Genomic DNA, 18264 nt, shown 5'->3' with positions numbered 1-18264 from the left:
CATTTTAAACTGGGCAAATGGTCTCTGTGTTCTCTGGAAGCCTTCCATAATAGCTGATATTGATTTTTTAATGAGAGAAAAGCTGATGAAACACAGGCTTTTATTTTCGTGAACTCAGCCGGCAACACTCTTGGGTCTCCTACAGATGTTACTTTTAAGCAAGATGGGAATTTCATGGATTACTTTTTTCCCTGCTTTTCTCAGGAGTAAATAAAAAGCAATATGGATATCTGGAGACATGCTGCTCTTTACCAAGGATGCGCCATTAACTCTGTAGTGGACCCACGAAATGCTTGTGGCCCATAATCCCGGGGACTGATCATTCGCACAAGATAGAATTTATAACCCATGTCAAGTATTTCTCAAGTTGTAACTGGGTCATGGTAAGTAGACTGAATTCTTTTTAAAGAATTTAACATAAAAGAGTCAGGTTGAGACAGAATTAACGAATAGATTACATACATAAGTAGAAAATAGTCTTTCACAAATTTAAACTTGGTTTTATTTTATAAGAAGCTATACCAGAGAAAGTGTGGTCCTGAAACCTTCACTAAATGCTTTGATGATCTATAGAGTCTCATAAGATACACAATTAAGAAGAAGAGAGTTGAGAGGTAAATGAACAGAAACTGAGGTAATAACACGGTGCTGTTTTACATGTATTTATGCATTAGTTTAATTGGTCCACATTGCTTCTGATCTCTATTTCAATTTCTGTGAGAGCCTAAATCTAAGATTATATGTTTACTCTGGATTAGTGCCTTCCACTGCCAAATTTTCTTCCTTAGCCTAAAGGAGCTGAATAATTAGAGCATAGAAGTTTTTTTTTGGATATACTATATTCCAGAAATTTTCAACAACTGATTAATGATAATTTCAATACTTATGAATACAATACCATATGGCTACTTCTTTTAAATAAAATATCACTATATATTCTCTTTGGCGATTGTTTAATATATCATGACTCAATGCTGAATGCTTTGTTAAGGTATGTAGAAAAGTTTATTAAACAAGAGAAAAAAAGCCCACTGATAGCTTTCTGAATCTATTTTTTTTCCAAAGAGCTGTTCTTTCACATTATTTTAACATGCTCAGTTTTCATCAGTATAATTTTAGTGTCACCTGAGAAACAGCATAACTTATATTTGTGCTTTTCTGTTTTGGGTTTATTTTTGAAATATCTGGAGCAGGTTAAAGCAGTTGTTAAAATTTGGTACTACTCCTCATATGTAGTTATTTGTATCATAGGCATTTAGAAATGCTGGACACCTCGGTTATTATTATCATTATTTTTTTGAGATGGAGTCTTGCTCTGTTGCCCAGGCTGCAGTGCAGTGGCATGATCTGGACTCACTGCCAGCTCCACCTCCCGGGTTCACGCCATTCTCCTGCCTCAGCCTCCTGAGTAGCTGGGACTTCAGGTGCCTGCTACCACACCCAGCTAATTTTTTGTATTTTTAGTAGAGATGGGGTTTCACCCTGTTAGCCAGGATGGTCTGGATCTCCTGACCTCGTGATCCACCCACCTTGGCCTCCCAAAGTGCTGGGATTACAGGCGTGAACTCATAATCCCACGCCCGGCCACACCTCTGTTTTTTATGTAAATTAATTTTATCTTTCTCATTAAATTGAAAATTTTAAGACTCTGGGTTTCATCATATGTTAATGTATCCTTGCAGTTTCTAGCCTATGGTAAACAAGAGCTCATGAATTCATGAGCTTGATTCTACCTGGATATTTATTATTTAAATGGGGTCAGAATCACAGACTTAATCCTTGTGGGGTTTTTTTGTTTGTTTGTGGTACAGTCACATTATAAACCATAGTCATTTCATACTTGCAAAATGGCCTAATAGAATTGGGAGCTAGAATGCAGATTTACCAATAAGAATCCTTGGCTATTACTGAAAAGCCAACTTGTAGATTTTGGAGATGCGTAGAACTTTATATATCCACTTTACACGAGAAGAAATCAGTATATTTGCATATGAAGGACATGTTTATAATATTTTTAGAGATACTTATCTTTCAAGGCAAGGTGGAGAGAAGTAAGGTGAATATGTTGTTTGAAAGTTAAAACAATAATCCAAATCAAATCTTCCTGGCAACAAAGTTAACGTTTGTTCTATACTAACCAATGAACTTTCCTGTGGTGATGGAAGTTTCCTATCTGTGCTGACCAATATGCTACCACCAGCCAAACGTGGCTGCTGAGTACTTGAAATGTGATCAGTGAAACTGAAGAATGGAGTTTTAAATTTTGTTTAATAAAAATTAATTTAAATATAAACAAACATGTGACTAGAGGATATTACATTGGACAGTGTTCTTATAAATTAACAAGGATCTGGTATAAGAACATAAATGAACTGAAGTCTACTAAATGGCAAGCACTGTGCTAAGTGCTTTTTGTTAATGATCTGTTAGGGTTATTATGAATTTTAAATCAATTAATACACACAAAGCAATTTAAAACAATTAATACACATACAGCACTTAGCACAGTGCCTAGGCCATGCAAAGAATTCACTGTTAGGTCATTTATTCATTAACTCTACAAGGTAGATGTTGTTATCTTCATTTAATAGATAAGGAAACAGTCTTTTGGGGGTTAAGTAACATGTCCTGAAGAACGTAGCCAGTAAAATGCCAAACTAGGATTGAAACCCAGAAAGGTCTGCCTGCCACGTTTGTACCCTTAACAACTTGTGGTAGAATTATTGTCATCTGGAAGTTCTAAATCAGTTGTTTTTCATAGATTCCAAATCCCATGCTGATAGACCAAATGTATGTTTCCCATGTACAGTTTGCTGCAATCCCTAGTGTGTATGTACATGCCTAGAGGAATCACTGTATCCCTCTCCTAGAAGATATTTCTATCAGATTTTTCTTCCTTCATGGTCCATATCTGGTCTCCATCTCTTTAAATTGGACAGTGGAATAAAACCTTAAATTTTCCCCTGCTGGTCACAAGAGAGTGTGTAGGACCATGACTCAGTACACCTAATGCATACCACTAAAAGTTGAGTCGCTAGCAACTCACTTTCCAATTCTGACCCTCAGTTTCTTAATGTGGGAAATTGGCAAGTGATCAAAGGTGGAGTTTGGAATGGAGAGCCAGGGACAATTCTTGCCTGCTCTACATTAGGTTGTCATGATATATAAGTGAGATAGTATATATAAGGCATTTTTGAAAGATCCTAATGCCCAATATGACTGAAAGCATTATTTTTAAAATGACTGTCCTTGAACATTAGTCAAAATATAGTGGGATAACCCCTACATGCATCAATATTGATATGAATAGGAATGTTTGAGACAATAACTATGAATGAATACATTAAATTACTCAGGAATATGTTTATAAGCTGTACAATGGTACTCTTAGTTTGCTCATTCCTTTTTCTTCTGAATAGCTCCTTGGGGAACTCCAAGCCATTAGTAAAAATAGACTACTGAAGCACAGGCATAAATGAAGCTTATTATTTTTGTTTCTTTTTTTCCCAAGGGACTTACCATTTCTAGCAGGTTCAAGAGCAGTTGGCTGTGCCTTCTGATAATATTATAAGCACGACAGCAAAGTTCCACAAAATCTTGGAAATGCTGTGGGTTTTTCCCACCCTCTGTAATAAAGTATTCCATCTCTGAAGTAAAAATGAAAGGAGCTCGGTCCCTATAAACCAAAAACAGTAGCAATCATTCAAAGGAAGAGAAATGGTGTCAGGTTAAATCAGCAGTTATAACGACTTATTTTCATTTGAATTTTTTGTTTTTTTTTTTTCTCTACTGTAATAGATACATTTCCTTCATTGTGAGACAGCTTGAGAAACTGCATAATTGTAGGCTTTGAATAACTGGGCTGCAATAGAGAGAAAAGGATAAGATATTTTACAATGTCAACTATATTGTCTGAAATGTTTAATTCTAAATTACATGTGGAGGGGAATATTATTCATTAAAAGTATCATAAAGGCCAATTCAGAGTGAAGGTGATATTTATGGAGTCTATAAAAAATACATTTTCTGCTAAATTTTGATATGATCAAACAGATGTGTTTGACCTTATGGTATTAAAAAAATTGCCTTAAATGATGACCCTTTAGGAAAAAAGTTTCTGGTAAAAGCTAAGAAAAAAGCAGATGTTACTAATTCACTGGCATCTGCTTAGTGAAAGGGAAAAAAGGTAGCTATCTTTTATTTCACACTAGACCCAGTAAAACTGCCGATCAGAAAGGAAGAATATGAGTAGACCATGTTATTATGTAAGTCATACTGACCACTGTAGTCTAAGGATGGAAAAATAAGAAAACAAAAGACCAGAGAGAAGATGGTCCCAAGTCCTCTACCTTTGTTAGTTTTTTTTTTTTTTTTTAATCTTGTCATTTAACATCTGGATAGGCCTGAGATGAAGTATTAGCAATTCTAACAGAGAATAGCAGAGAGAGGACTGGAAACACCCCTGTTTGAGGAATTATCACTCATTGGATAAGAACACAGAGTTTGATACCTTAGGCCAATTTAACACCAATTTGGTGAAGGGTTAGACCAAATAGCATTTTAAAAATTCATGGATTATTGAAGGAAACTCTTATTTTTTAAATAATAAAACATAGTTGTTTTCTTTTTGTTGCTATGCTTAGCCATTTTAGTAAAAATACAATGGAGTGAAAAATTTCACTAATCTGACAGTTAATGAAACCTTTCAGTAGTATGGATATTTATAACAGAAAGCTATAACTTCAGCAATTTGTGGCAGGTTTGGGACGGTGGAGTCTAATTGCAGGCAAAATGTATAAAAGAAAACAAACACCCTAGTTTTTTGGCTATGATTATTTTATTTAGAAAATTTATTTTGTAATCCATGCTACCACAATGACTGGAGGAAAGACTAGAATATACCAGTACCTTCACTTCTGTTTATGTTCATTCATTTCTTTAACAAAATTTATTGAGCACATACATACACTGAGGACTATGTCTAAAGTATTATGTCTAAATTTTAAAATTTTGGTTCAAAATCCTTTTTAATTTGGCCTTCATTGACTTATCCAACCTATGTTCTATGAATTATTTAACAAGTTCTTGACTTTAGCCAAGCTGGAAGAAGAGATGTTGAAAACATGAGATAAGATATAGCATAGGTTCTAATTCTGGACCTGCTATGTCTCGATTCTTCATCTCCAAACCACCTAACTCTTGGAATTGGTGTGACGATTAATTTAGGAAATGTACATGTACATAAATGCCTGACACATAGGGAGGGTGGCACATTTGTGAATTGCTCACACTAGAGAGAGGCTCCTGCAGAGGCACAGACTGTGGGCTTGTTAACCAGGTTTCAAATCATGGCTCCACCACTTACTATAGTAGTTCTATGACTCTGGGTGACTTATTCTCTCCATGCTGCAATATCTTTCTTTGTAAAATGGAGATGAGAGCACTTGACTCTTGATCTTGTTGAGAGAATCAAATGGGTCATAGCACATGCAAGTGTTTAGAACATAGCCTAGCATGTAGTAAGCACTCACCAAATTTTAAATAGTATTGTCTGCAAACAGCCAAGTGTCCTTACAGCTGAACCTTGTTATCACTAAATTTTCTTGTCTCTTCAAAAATCTATCAGTAAAATCTCATCCTTGTTTTAAGGTTTAATTTACTCTGTGTTACTCCATGTAACCTCTCTTGCTACATAAACCCATAAGTGGATCATTGAATTTGATAGCATTTTTTTATATATCACTCACTCATTCATCACTATTGCCATCATTTTAGTAGAGTTTTAGTAATATCATAGATTTTCATAATCAGAAAAAATTTTAATTTTATATGTAACAGTTTTCTAATAGTTTTTCCACTGTCTATGATGTGTTTACTATATTGGATAGAACTTTGGAAATACTTTTAGAAGAGTATTAATTTTTACACCTCCCTGAAACTTTTTCTTCTAATATGATGAATATACTTTTCTCTTTTCCATAAGGAGAATTATGGTGGATCAAATTAATTTCTCTTGGAAGGTTTCTGTAGTTATGCTCAAGTTCATGAGATAACACATTTCCTTTGTCCATGGTCACCATTATTAGAAATCAGATGCGGAAACACCATAACAGAAAGTTAAATACACAAGAGAAACATATACAAATTAAATAAAATATAAAGTGATATTAAAGAAACAAATTTCAGTTGTGTTTAAACATTATCATAGTTTAAATTTTCAGTGGATCCAACAAAATAAAATGCTGTATCTTTTCTGAATGATTTTCATGACTCACTTCTGAGCATTTTTTTTTTTAAATCTCAGAATTACCCTAAACTTGTGTATAAATGAAAAGAAACCTCACATGTGCAAAAAAATCCCATCTATTCCTATAAGATGTAGAAACTTCAGTTAGGATGTAATTTATCAGTGCACTGAAATGTAAACCTATTCCTACATTATAGAATTAATGTGTTGGAGTTTATCTCTGAAATTTAAGCATTACTTATAAATCTGAGGTATAAATTGGTTGTGACAAAAGGGAATATTCTAAACTATTTGATCTCTCATGGTCTGTACCGTGATTACATTTTGAATTATATATTGAAAATCTCTTACTTATAGCTATATAAATAAATTATAGATATTTCTTGTTGTGACTATCCTATCTTTTGTTTTTTTTCTAGATTAATAGTTTTACCTTTGCTTACCAAAGTCCCACCTGTTCTTGCTTCTGTATCTTTTACTCATATTGTAACTACTGGTTTCTTTCTTTCTTTCTTTCTTTTTCAATCTCTCTCTTTCTCACCTGATGTTCTAAAACTGATTTAGAGGTCAGGACCAAAAATCTTGTCTTACAAGTCTTCTCCAATTAACCTAACCCTTGACAGAATCAGAAGTCTCTCTCTCCTTTTTTTAAATCCAAATGACCCGTATAATTTTCAAGAGCAGAGGAAGTAGTCCACCTTCCTTTTATATAGTCTTAACATCGGAAACAATATTTTGACGTTATTTTCTTACATGCAATGAATACAACAATAAATAAACATAGCTCATATAGAGAACAGCTTGTGACACTTTGACATTTATTTGGGAAGGTCATAAGTACAAACATATTTGTAATGATTCTGTCATTTTTGTTGTCAAAATTAATATTTTCATTAACTTATGATCATTTTTCCCTGAAGTTATTATTATTTTTTAAATGCAGAGATTGAATATTTTACAGATTTCCAATGGGGTGAGAAGTGAGTTGGTGGTTTAAAAATGTATATATACTTAGAAATGTAAGAACATTTATATTACAGATAATTATTAAGCAGACAAATAAATTCACTTAATATAAGAAATAGCAACAGGCTGGGCATGGTGGCTGACACCTGTAATCCCAGCATTTTGGGAGGCTGAGGGGGGTGGATTACCTGAGGCCAGGAGCTCGAGGCCAATCTGAGCAACATGGTGAAACCCTATCTCTACAAAAAATACAAAAATTATCCGGCCACAGTGGCGCACACCTGTAATCCCAGCTACTCGAGAGGCTGAGGCACAAGAATTGCTTGAACCTGGGAGGCGGAGGTTGCAGTGAGCTGAGATTGTGCCACTGCACTCCAGTCTGGGAGACAAAGCAAGGCTCTGTCTCAAAAAAAAAAAAAAAAAAAAAGAAAGAAAGAAAGAAAAAGAAATATCAGGACAATTAATAATTTGTTGTTAATTACTTTCACGTGTTTTCCTTCTAGCCACACTGTATATAAAATCTCCTTGTATAGTCATTAGAATACCAAGATCATCATTATTAAGCATTTGCAGATCACCACTGAACTGAAGAAACATAGAGTTTTAGGGTATGTTTCTCTATATTAGGTGAATTGAGTCTAATCAGGGAGATATACACTACAGTTATTTATCAACAAATACTGAGCTTCTATAATAGATTTGTGCAAGGCTTGTAAGTGAGGTGAAAGATTTTTAAAAATCAATTGTTCTAAAAGCAATATCAATTTATTAAATAAGAACAATAATGTTTTGAAAAGATTACTCCACAATACAGAGAAGGGTTTGGAACAGGTTGAACAGGGAGGTTGTATATGAGCAGATCAGACAAGAGACTTTTGCAAAAAATTTTGACCAGATATGATAATAGCTTAGATTAGAGTTGTGGCATACAGGTAACAGAGAAGGGGGAAGACTTAAAGCATATTTCAGAGAAAAAAAATCAACTGGGCTTCATGATAATTAGAATGGGAGGGAGAAGAGGTGCCAAGAAGAACTTTAACTATTTCCCTTGTGTAGCAGGAAGACTGCAGTGCAACATTCGGAGGTGGCTCAGCCTTGAGCTTAAGTTATATTTGAGGTAACTTTGAGACATACAAATGCAGATTAAAATGAGGATACTCATTTCTGGACCATGAAGAAAAGATTTAGGTTGGAGGTAAAATTTAGGTAGGAGGTAAAATTTTGTGAGTGAAACTTATGATTCTGGGAAGATGAAGTAGGCTCATTTTTCCTTGTTCCTCCCACTGAGTATATTAAGAACTCTGGAAATTATATACAAAGCAAACATAAGGTGACTCTGACAGGCATAAAGAAGACAGACTACCTAGGGATGTCAGGACTCAAGTAACAGCATGGAGGTGAGTTTTCTGGGTTTTCTTTTTTACCTCATATATTCTAGGCATGAAATATATGCTGCTAAAGTAGGCAATCTAAAAAACCCCAAAGAAAAGCCTACTTTAAAGGGGCAGTCAAAAACAAACAAACAACAAAAACAAAAAAACCCAGCAAATTTTAGACTGTAACCCCTTTACTCCAGCCAAATATCAGGGAAGACACTGTGACACCACTTCTCCCCTACACCAGCCAAGGGCAAGGCAGGCAGCCAAGACTCCCACTCCTACCAGACTGTGATGTCCCCCACTAGGGTACTGTCAGAGAGAGCTCAGTAAGAAAATTGGTACTGGTGGAAGAATACACATAGGCTAATGGAACAGAATAAATAATATAGAAATAGACCCACACAAATACATGCTCAACTGATTTTTTATAAAGTTGTAAAAGTAATTCAATGAAGACAGGTTAGCCTTTTGAACCGATGATACTGGAACAATTAGACACCCATATGTAAAAATATAAACTTTGACCCAAAACTCATACTTAATACAAAAATTAACTTACAATGATTCACAGACTTAAATATAAATTATACAACTTTTAGAAAAAAAAAATAGGAGAAACTCTTTGAGATTTAGGGCTATGCAAAGAATTTTAAAATTTCAACATGTCTGCTTTGTGAAAAATAATGAGATGAAAAGACAAACTACAGACTAGAAGGTAATATTTGCCAACCACATAGCCAGCAAAGTGCAGTATCTGGAGTATATATTTTAAAAATTCTCAAAAGTTAACCATAAAAATCAAATAATATAATTAGAAAATGAGCAAAAGACATAAAGAGATGTTTCACAGAAGATGACTTGCAGATGGTAAATAAACATATAAAAGGATGTTCAGCATTATTAACCACTAGGAAAATGCAACTTAAACCCACAATGAGATGTCACTACCCACCTATCAAAATGGCTAGATAAAAAAATAATGAAACAATACCAAACGCTGGCAAAGATGTGGAGAAACTGGATTACTCACACATTACTGGTGAAAATGTAAAGTGATACAGTCACTCTGGAAAATCACTTGGCAGTTTCTTAAAAACAAGAACATACAACTACCATACAACCCAGCAATTATACTTTTGGATGTTATCTCAGAGAAATATCTGTTCACAGAGACTTACAAATGAATTGCTTGCAGTAGCTTTATTCTTAATAGTCAGAAAAAGGAAACAACTGAGATGTCCTTCAGTGGGTCAATGGGTAAACAATACATGGTACATACATATTAAGAAATATTATTTGTCAATAAAATAACATAACTTTGAAAGCACAACAGCTTGAATTAATCTTCAGAGAATTATTCTGTGTGAAAAGAGCCAATCAATAAAAATTGCATACTGCATGGTTCTATTTATATAACATACTTGAAATGACAAAAATATAGGAATGGAGAACAGATTAGTGATTGTCAGGGGATAAGAATGGAGTGGGGAAGAAGGTGAGAGGGAAGTGAATGTGGCTACAAAAAGGCAACCCAAAAAATCCTGGAGGATGAAATTGTTCTGTATTTTGAATGTATTGATATCACTATCCTGGTTGCAAGAACTGTACTGTAATTCTGTAAGATGTTACCATTGGAGGAAACTGGTAAAGGATTTATGGAATCTCTTTGTATTATTTCTTACAACTGCATGTGGATCTTCAGTTATCTCAAAATAAAAAGTATCTTCAAAATATTGTGAGTTATTTGGATATAGATATTGATAGAAGTCTTGACATAGTTAATATAGATGATACCAGTTTGGTGGAAACTGTAGAGTGAGATGAGAAAAGCACTAAAACGAATCTTGAGAAATCGATTTTTTGGTAACTTGGTAGAAGGAAACAATTTTGAATTAGATATCAAGAAAGGGAGAAAAACTAGAGGATGATGATACATTACATAAGGCATGTGAAGAAGATACTTTGAGGAAGGAATAGTTAACATTGTTGAAATTTGCAGGTAAATCAAATAAAATGATGAATAAGTATTTTTAGGTCTAGTATTCTGAAGGTGTATTATTCCATTCTCACACTGCTATAAAGACATACCTGAGACTGGGAAATGTATGGAGAAAAGAGGTTTAATTGACTCACAGTTCCATAGGCTGTACAGGAGGCATGGCTGGGGAGACCTCAGGAAACTACAATCATGGCGGAAGGTGAGGGGAAGCAGGCACAATCTTCACGTGGGGGAGCATATGAGGGGGAAGTGCTACACATTTTTAAAAAACCAGATCTCATGGGAATTCACTGCCTATCACTAGAACAGCAAGGGTTAAATCTTCCCACATGATCTAATCACCTCCCTTCAGGTCCCTCTCGTAACATTGGGGATTACAATTCAACATGAGATTTGGGTGGAGACATGGAGCCAAACCATATCAGGTCATTGTTGATCAAGTAATGAACAAAACCAGATCAAGTGGTTATGGATTGAATGGGAGGTAAGGAATGGAGATCAAGAGTTTATAGACAACTCCTCCAGGAAATTTGTGAAGGCGAGAAAAATGGCATGAAGCCTGGAGATTTTGAGGCAAGGTTATTTAAACGTTGGAGAGACAAGCTTATTTAAAAATATTATTTGAGAGGGAGAGGATAAATATGCAAAAAAAATGAACTATTGATAGTATAATGTTTATCAGAAGGTGGGAGGGGAATGGCTTCAAAGCACAGATGGAAGGACTTACTTTAGAAGGGAAAAACAGGTCTTCTATTATAAGAGAAAGGAAGAAGAGTGTGTGAGATTTTTTTATTGGTAGAAAAGTAGACTCTGTTCTGATGGTTTTATTTTTCTCAAGAAAGTAGATATGGTCATCTGTTTAAAGCAGGGAGTTGGTAGGAGTGACCTGAGGTTTATGCTTGAGAGGTTAGGGTGACAATTGTTGTAGACAGTGAAATAGTGGGATGGCTACAGAAATGTGCCATTGCTGGGCCATGAGGGTGCCCCATTTTAAACTAGTGACACGTGTTTGCTCTGTCATGTGATCTGAGAGCCTTGGGCTGCTGTGTATAGCACAGAGACAGCAGATGGGTGGGTTATGGCGCTTGGTTATCTTCTGCTTCCACATTTCTGTTCATAATATGTTCTGCTATAGGCTGTCTTTCCCCCACCTTTCCCAATCTTTTCTTTAAAATCCTTTCTTTAAGTCCAATCTTTTCTTTAAAATCCTGTTCATATTACACTTCCTCTTGAAATCTTTCCAATAGCACCAGCCCTTGCAGTGGAAATGGCTGTATTTTAAAACACAATATTAAAGAAATGGACACGGATGCCAATTGTAATGAATAAACTCTGAAATAGCTAAGAAGTGATATCCTTATCAGCCTTTTATTTATTGAATTATTCTTTAAACAAATAAATATATACTCAAAAAATGAATGATGTTTGATTTTCAAGTGTTACATACATAAGCTATTTAAAAACAAAATAATTCATAGAGGCAATTTCCTCAAATGTGAATTATGCCATCTAGATAATACACTGGGTTTCTTCCCAACAGTTCAGGGTGGTCTTCAGACATACTAATCTCAATAGGATAGACTCTGATAGGCTCTGAAATTAGAGTAAAATATCCTAAATGTTTAACTTATATGACCTTAACTGTAGCTACTAGATTAAAAAAAAAAAGTAAGAAAAATCTTAAAAGAAAGTAAACAATTCTGCCTGCCTTTTCACTCAAAGAGAAAATGCCCAACAATGAGAAAGTGATCCTGATACTTTCATACTTGGGCTTAGTTTTTGCATGCCTCTTGCAGTGCAACCACCCTTCATGACATTTAATTGTAGTTTTTAAAATTGTGAATTTAATATACATCAGGGTCATAAATGCAAGATGCTACCTAAAGAAACAGTCATCTATCCTAATGCTGGAGAAAGCATAGGCTGTGGTGGGATTATTGAGAAATGGGAATATCATGGCATCTTCCAAAGATTCTACCATTTACTTATTACCTACAACTTTGGACAAATTTTAAGTTAAGACTTCTCTCTGTCTTAGTTCTTCATTTGTGAAATAGAGAAAATAACAGTATCTACCTCAAAGAATTTCTGTAAGAATTAATGAAGTTAGTGCATAGCAAGTACCTATGAGACTTTAAAGGGTATTTTTGACCATTTCCTTTATCATCTGATCTTCTTCACTTGATGACGCAGCACCACGCTACAGGGTACTTGCTTTGTGCCAGGCCAGTGACAAGCTGCATCAAATCCAGAGCAATTTGAGAAGAACTACATGTTTGATATTCATGATAGAGGCAGGGGCTATGGAGATATGGAAAGTGGAATGAAAAGATAGAACTCTATCAATAATTCATGATAGTAGAATTAGTCTGCTGGACTCTATGAACATAGACATTTCTTCCTTTTATAGTTTAGTTTATCCAGTATTTTATTTGAGCAACTGATGAAGTCAGTAAACAAAAGTATATAAGCTTAAATCCAAAACTGAAAGGCTTGAGTGTTTGAATAATGTATTTGTACCCCAAACCGAAACGTGGGACTTAGTAATAAGGCACATTTTGTTTTTATTATTAACATTAGTTGTATTAATTCTTTGAATTTCAACTATTTTTATTCCTAGGAAATATAATAACATTAATGTATATTGTTTAAAGATTTCTAAAAGTTGTAGACTCCTATAATAGTAAATGGGAATAGAAATAATGGTTACAAAGCACATTGGGGAACGTTTAAGCTTATACTGTTCCTGATATCACAAATGACCTACATTTCAAAGAGCACATTTTTCTGTTCAGCAGAAAGAACACAAGTCTCTTGTCTAATATCCATGAGTTAATTGAGAAGGCAAATTTGGAATCTCCATTGGATAGGATAGAACATTAGATAATTAAGCAACACAGAAAACCTCATATGTGCAATATAATGAGAACATGAGAGTGCATGTACTATTATGGAAAGAACATTTAACACCCTGTGAGATCTCCAAGCTCTCTGCAATTATTAACTAAGGTACAGCCTTAGTTAGTCTTTTAAGTGTAAAACAATTTTTTTTCCTGGTTCAGTCTCTTGTAAATGCAATATACGTCCTAAATTAGACCCCCGGAAGTCCCCGATCATCAATAGATTAATAACTTTAGATACTAACTCTGGTTCCTCTCAGGCTCAAATACATCATCTCTTATTTGATAAGGGTGGTTAAAACAACTATTTCTTCAAAATTATCAAGTCTCCTTTCCTAAGTATAACATATTGTGTCTGAATTCATAGTAGATCAGGATTTCATGAGGACAAGAAGAGGCTGATTAGATCCTTCAACTGCCCACTTTTTTTTCTTTGAGGTTGAGTTTAGAGGAAAGAGCTCTTTGAGGAAAGAGCACAGCTATGTTTCACATGGAATTCCAGTGTACACTTGAAACAGAAGTAGTCTTGTCTGGATATGAGGAAAACATTAACAATGCTATAACTCTTGGGTGAAAATTGAATTTTAAATACACATTAGGTTCTAAAATCAGGTTGAAGGTGAAAATCAAGAACAACCTAAGTTACCTGTAAAAACATTTAAATAACCCTGTGCATGATCAAAATACAGGCATGAGGCATTGAATGTACATATTATCTCTTATTAAATTGAACCCCATAGTTGTTTCCCCCAGCAACAGAAGCAGGGCACTATTTCTTTAGTTGGATACTAGATAAAGTTCTTATACTAAGCTTATGTTTAGGAGACATTTGTATTCTTCTACAAATTTAGTCTAAAACTAAATTTAGAGTCAACGCTATGAGATCCTTATATTGGCAAGCACATTGTACCTTAGACCAGCTAAGGAATCAGCATTGACACCTTCCATCTTATGCTTGCTTTGTTCACAATGGGGTATTGGCTTACTAAGTGCGAGAAGCAGAATCCTTATACCATGTAAGTGGATCCTTCCTTTGTTCTTTTATTTCATCTTTCTCACAAACATTTTCCCCTTCTCAGTCATCCTTTACTCTTTTCATCTGGAAACCTACAAAGTCTCTCTTTGGAGAAAATTTATTTTTCTTATCAGAGAAACTGTTTTTACTTAAAATCAGGGGTCGATATAAGAGAGCTATTCAAAAGAAATCCGGCAATAAAACAGTAGAATGATGAGGTAAAGTCAAAGAGGGAGAAGTAATAGTGAGAAGATGAGACTGATAAAACAAACTTTGTTTCCTGGAATGGTTCGTGTAAGTGAGAGTGATTTGTTACATCCAAAGCATTATTTAAATGCGAGGTGTAGTCTGCCTAGGATTGGCTTTGTGACTGGCAGAAGACTTCATCCTCAGACTCTCACACGAAGGGTAACCATCAGGTTAAAAACAAAACAAAACCAAAACCAAAACAAACAAACAAACAAACAAAAAACCCTTGGTAAATTTCCAGTTAAGGTTACAAAATATAGCACATTCTTAATAAATTTATATTTAGAAAAATTGTACCCTCTCAGGTTCCTGGGTCAAGGAAAGTAAATGTGAAGACATTTTTTGAATGATCCTTCAATCAACTGAAATTGAACCTCTGCTCTATGCTTGGTGCTTAGGACACAAAGATATCCTTAAAACACTCACAGTTGGAGAGATATTGGAAAGTATTTTTCTTTTCTAGAAAACTCAGATGATACAAAGGTCTGCTGTGAGTAAAAAGAAACTACCGTATTTCTGAGAAAGCAATCATGAATAACAGACCAATGAGAATCATCTAATTTCAAAGAAAACTAAGATAGTAGTTTTCTATCTTCTTCTTTGAAAAGATTTCTTTGAAAAGTTTCTTCTTTGAAAAGAAGAATTAAAGCATGCAGGAGATTACTATTACCTATCATTTGGATCACTATGAATATTGTACTGAATGAGAATGATTGGAGTAAGACACAATTATTCCTTTAATCTGTTAAGAGAGTTTTTTGTTAAAAGACAGTTTTAAACTGAGAAGATTTAGAATATAAATACTGTAATACTCAAATTAGAAATTAAATTATTTTTTAAAAAAATCAGTGGTAGTTAATTAACTATTGAAAATAATATCAAAACGATTATAGACACAGGGAATTTTTGTGAATAGTATTGGGATGAAAATGCTGAGATTAATTAGAGTAGGTAATTTGTTGCCTATTGGGATAAAACTTATAAAGGGTTTCAACAATGTTGTGATAAGACTGATACATGATAGTTTGATCATCTGGGTGTAAATATTTCAATAGGAAAAGAACAGAGGTTGATTTTTGTTTTGCTGAGTTCTGGAATCATTTTCTATCTCTTTAAAGTGGATTTATGTCCTATTATGCAGTGATGAATATTTAATAGCTGGCTTATGTTGTTTCCTTAGGAAAAAAGCTCTGATTTGTGGCATTTGCCAATTTTATGTGGAGTAAATACTCCCATTATGGCTGATTTTAGGCTATCAATGTGATGTCATTAAATATAGAATTGAGAAGACGTACACACAATAGGTTCTTGCAAGACAGTGTGGGCCAGGTTCAGCATACATCTGCTTGTATCTGAAATTGTATTAGAAGTGAAGGATAACTTGATGAAATACTTCCCAATCTAAACCTGACAAAAAGTGTGATCCAGTCTGTCAGTCAACAAGCCTCAAACTCAGAGAACTTAAAGGACTAGTAGTTCAATTTATGAACTTCAATATACAGATTTTTTTTTTGAGATGGGGTTTTGCTCTTGTTGCCCAGGTTGGAGTACAGCGGTGCAATCTTGGATCACTGCAACCTCTGTCTCCCAGATTCAAGTGATTCTCCTGCCTCAGCCTCCCAAGTAGCTGGGATTACCGGGGCCCTTCACCACGCTCAGCTAATTTTTTGTATTTTTAGTAGAGATGGGGTTTTATCATGTTGACCAGGCTGGTCTCAAACTTCTGACCTCAGGTGATCTGCCTGCCTTGGCCTCCCAAAGTGCTGGGATTACAGGCATGAGCCACCAGGTCCAGCCCAATATACAGATTTTTAAAAAACAGCAAAAATATACTTAATTTTAAACAAAAGAAAAAATAATTACCCAGAGATGTAACTAATTTCTCATCACTTCATTTGGAACACTTACATTAATTGCAACAAACTTTTATAAAGCCCTCACTTAGTGCTGGACACTCTTCTAAGAATTTTACTGATAGTAATTCATTTAATATTAAAAAAAAATCTGTTTTATAAACAAGAAAACTGAGGCACAGGACAGATGGGTGGCTCATGCCTGTAATCCTAGCACTTTGGAGACCAAGTCAGGTGGATCACCTGAGGTCAGGAGTCTGAGACCAGCCTGGCCAACATGGCAAAATCCTCTCTCTACTAAAAATACAAAAAAAAAAAAAAAAGATTAACCAGGCATGGTGGTGGGTGCCTGTAATCCCAGCTACTTGGGAGGCTGAGGCAGGAGAGTCACTTGAACCTGGGAGGCGGAGGTTGCAGTGAATCAAGATTGCGACGTTGCACTTCTGCCTGGGTGACAGGGTTGGAACTCCGGCTCAAAAGAAAAAAAAAGAAAAGAAAACTGAGGCACAAAGAAGCCACTAGTTTAAGGTCACACCATTAGCATATACTAATACAGGATTAAAATAACACATTGGAAGAGTGACATCAACAAAGTGACAAAGATTTCTGTGGCCTCACTACCCCCATACCCAGAAATTCAATTAGCAACTATCCACAGGCGAGAATACCACCCTGAATATCCTAAAACTTGAGAGTGAAGTTGAGACACCCTTTGGACTGCAGAATCAAGAAGGGCTGTGATTATACAGTAAAAGAAATGGTTCTCTTTGATTGTGTCACCCCACCTTCAAGCTAGCATAGCATCATCCACAGATAATTTCCCTGGACCCACAGTTTCTACAGAGACAAATGTGAGTTGGAGGCAGGCATTCAGTTTTCCCACTTTTCTGGGACACTTTGCAGGAGGCTCACTCCTGTCTTGTCTCAAAGGAAATGCTGGGAGTACCAATAGGGTTAAACCACCTGGGCTCATTTAGAAAAAAAGAATGGGAGTGGGGCTTACAGCTATCAGCACACAGATTGTGGGGGTTGCTCTTTATCTGGCCATTGGAGGTGCCATATCAGAGAGACTAGCAACAACATTATAATGGAGAAAATACAGTTCATGGATATTTCATGGTCCAATCCTTAGCCAGCTTCCCCACACAACCCAGATACTCTCATAAGTCTTCACAGGGTTGACAGGCAACTGTAGATCAGTGATTGCCCATGGAGAGAGCATCCAAACTTGCTCAGTCCTACCAGTGGAGAGGTAATCCCTTAAGTTTCAGTACTCAAATTTAGTTTTCCCCATACAGGGTAGGAACTGCAGATCAGTGACTATTCACAGAGCATCTGGCCCTGCCAAACTCCGGCCATGAAGAGGTGATCCACCTAATTTCAATGCTTGCATTAAGTCTTTCCCAGACTTGGAGGCAAGTGCAGATTAGCAGTTGCTCATGAAGGGAGCATTTGGACCTACCCAACCCTAGAAATGAACAGGTAATCCAACTGAGCCCAGTGCTCTTGTTGTCTTCCCCATGCTAGGAGGTACCTACAGATCAGTAATTACCTATAAATGAAGTATTTGGCCCTGCACGACTTCAGCTGCAGAGCAGTGATCCTAACAACGTTGCTACCAGCTGGCCCAGCCAGAATTCCAGGTTATACTAAATA

The 18264-nt window shown here is 35.4% G+C and overlaps 1 protein-coding gene across 3 annotated transcripts in view; it reads right to left on the bottom strand.

Moving 5' to 3' along the window:
• The window catches only part of PIK3C2G (phosphatidylinositol-4-phosphate 3-kinase, catalytic subunit type 2 gamma), a 382509-nt gene that overhangs the window by 115226 nt on the left and 249019 nt on the right, over positions 1-18264 (bottom strand). For all 3 annotated transcript variants that reach the window (XM_011954723.1, XM_011954732.1, XM_011954742.1), the window contains one exon: positions 3520-3676. In XM_011954723.1, coding sequence (XP_011810113.1) covers positions 3520-3676 — 157 coding nt within the window. The remainder of the gene's footprint in view (positions 1-3519; positions 3677-18264) is intronic.

Source organism: Colobus angolensis, unplaced genomic scaffold (assembly GCF_000951035.1).
Source record: "Colobus angolensis palliatus isolate OR3802 unplaced genomic scaffold, Cang.pa_1.0 Scaffold11, whole genome shotgun sequence".
NCBI lineage: Eukaryota > Metazoa > Chordata > Mammalia > Primates > Cercopithecidae > Colobus > Colobus angolensis.
The sequence above is the reverse complement of the archived record's forward strand: the minus strand, read 5'-3'. Positions and strand labels throughout refer to the sequence as shown.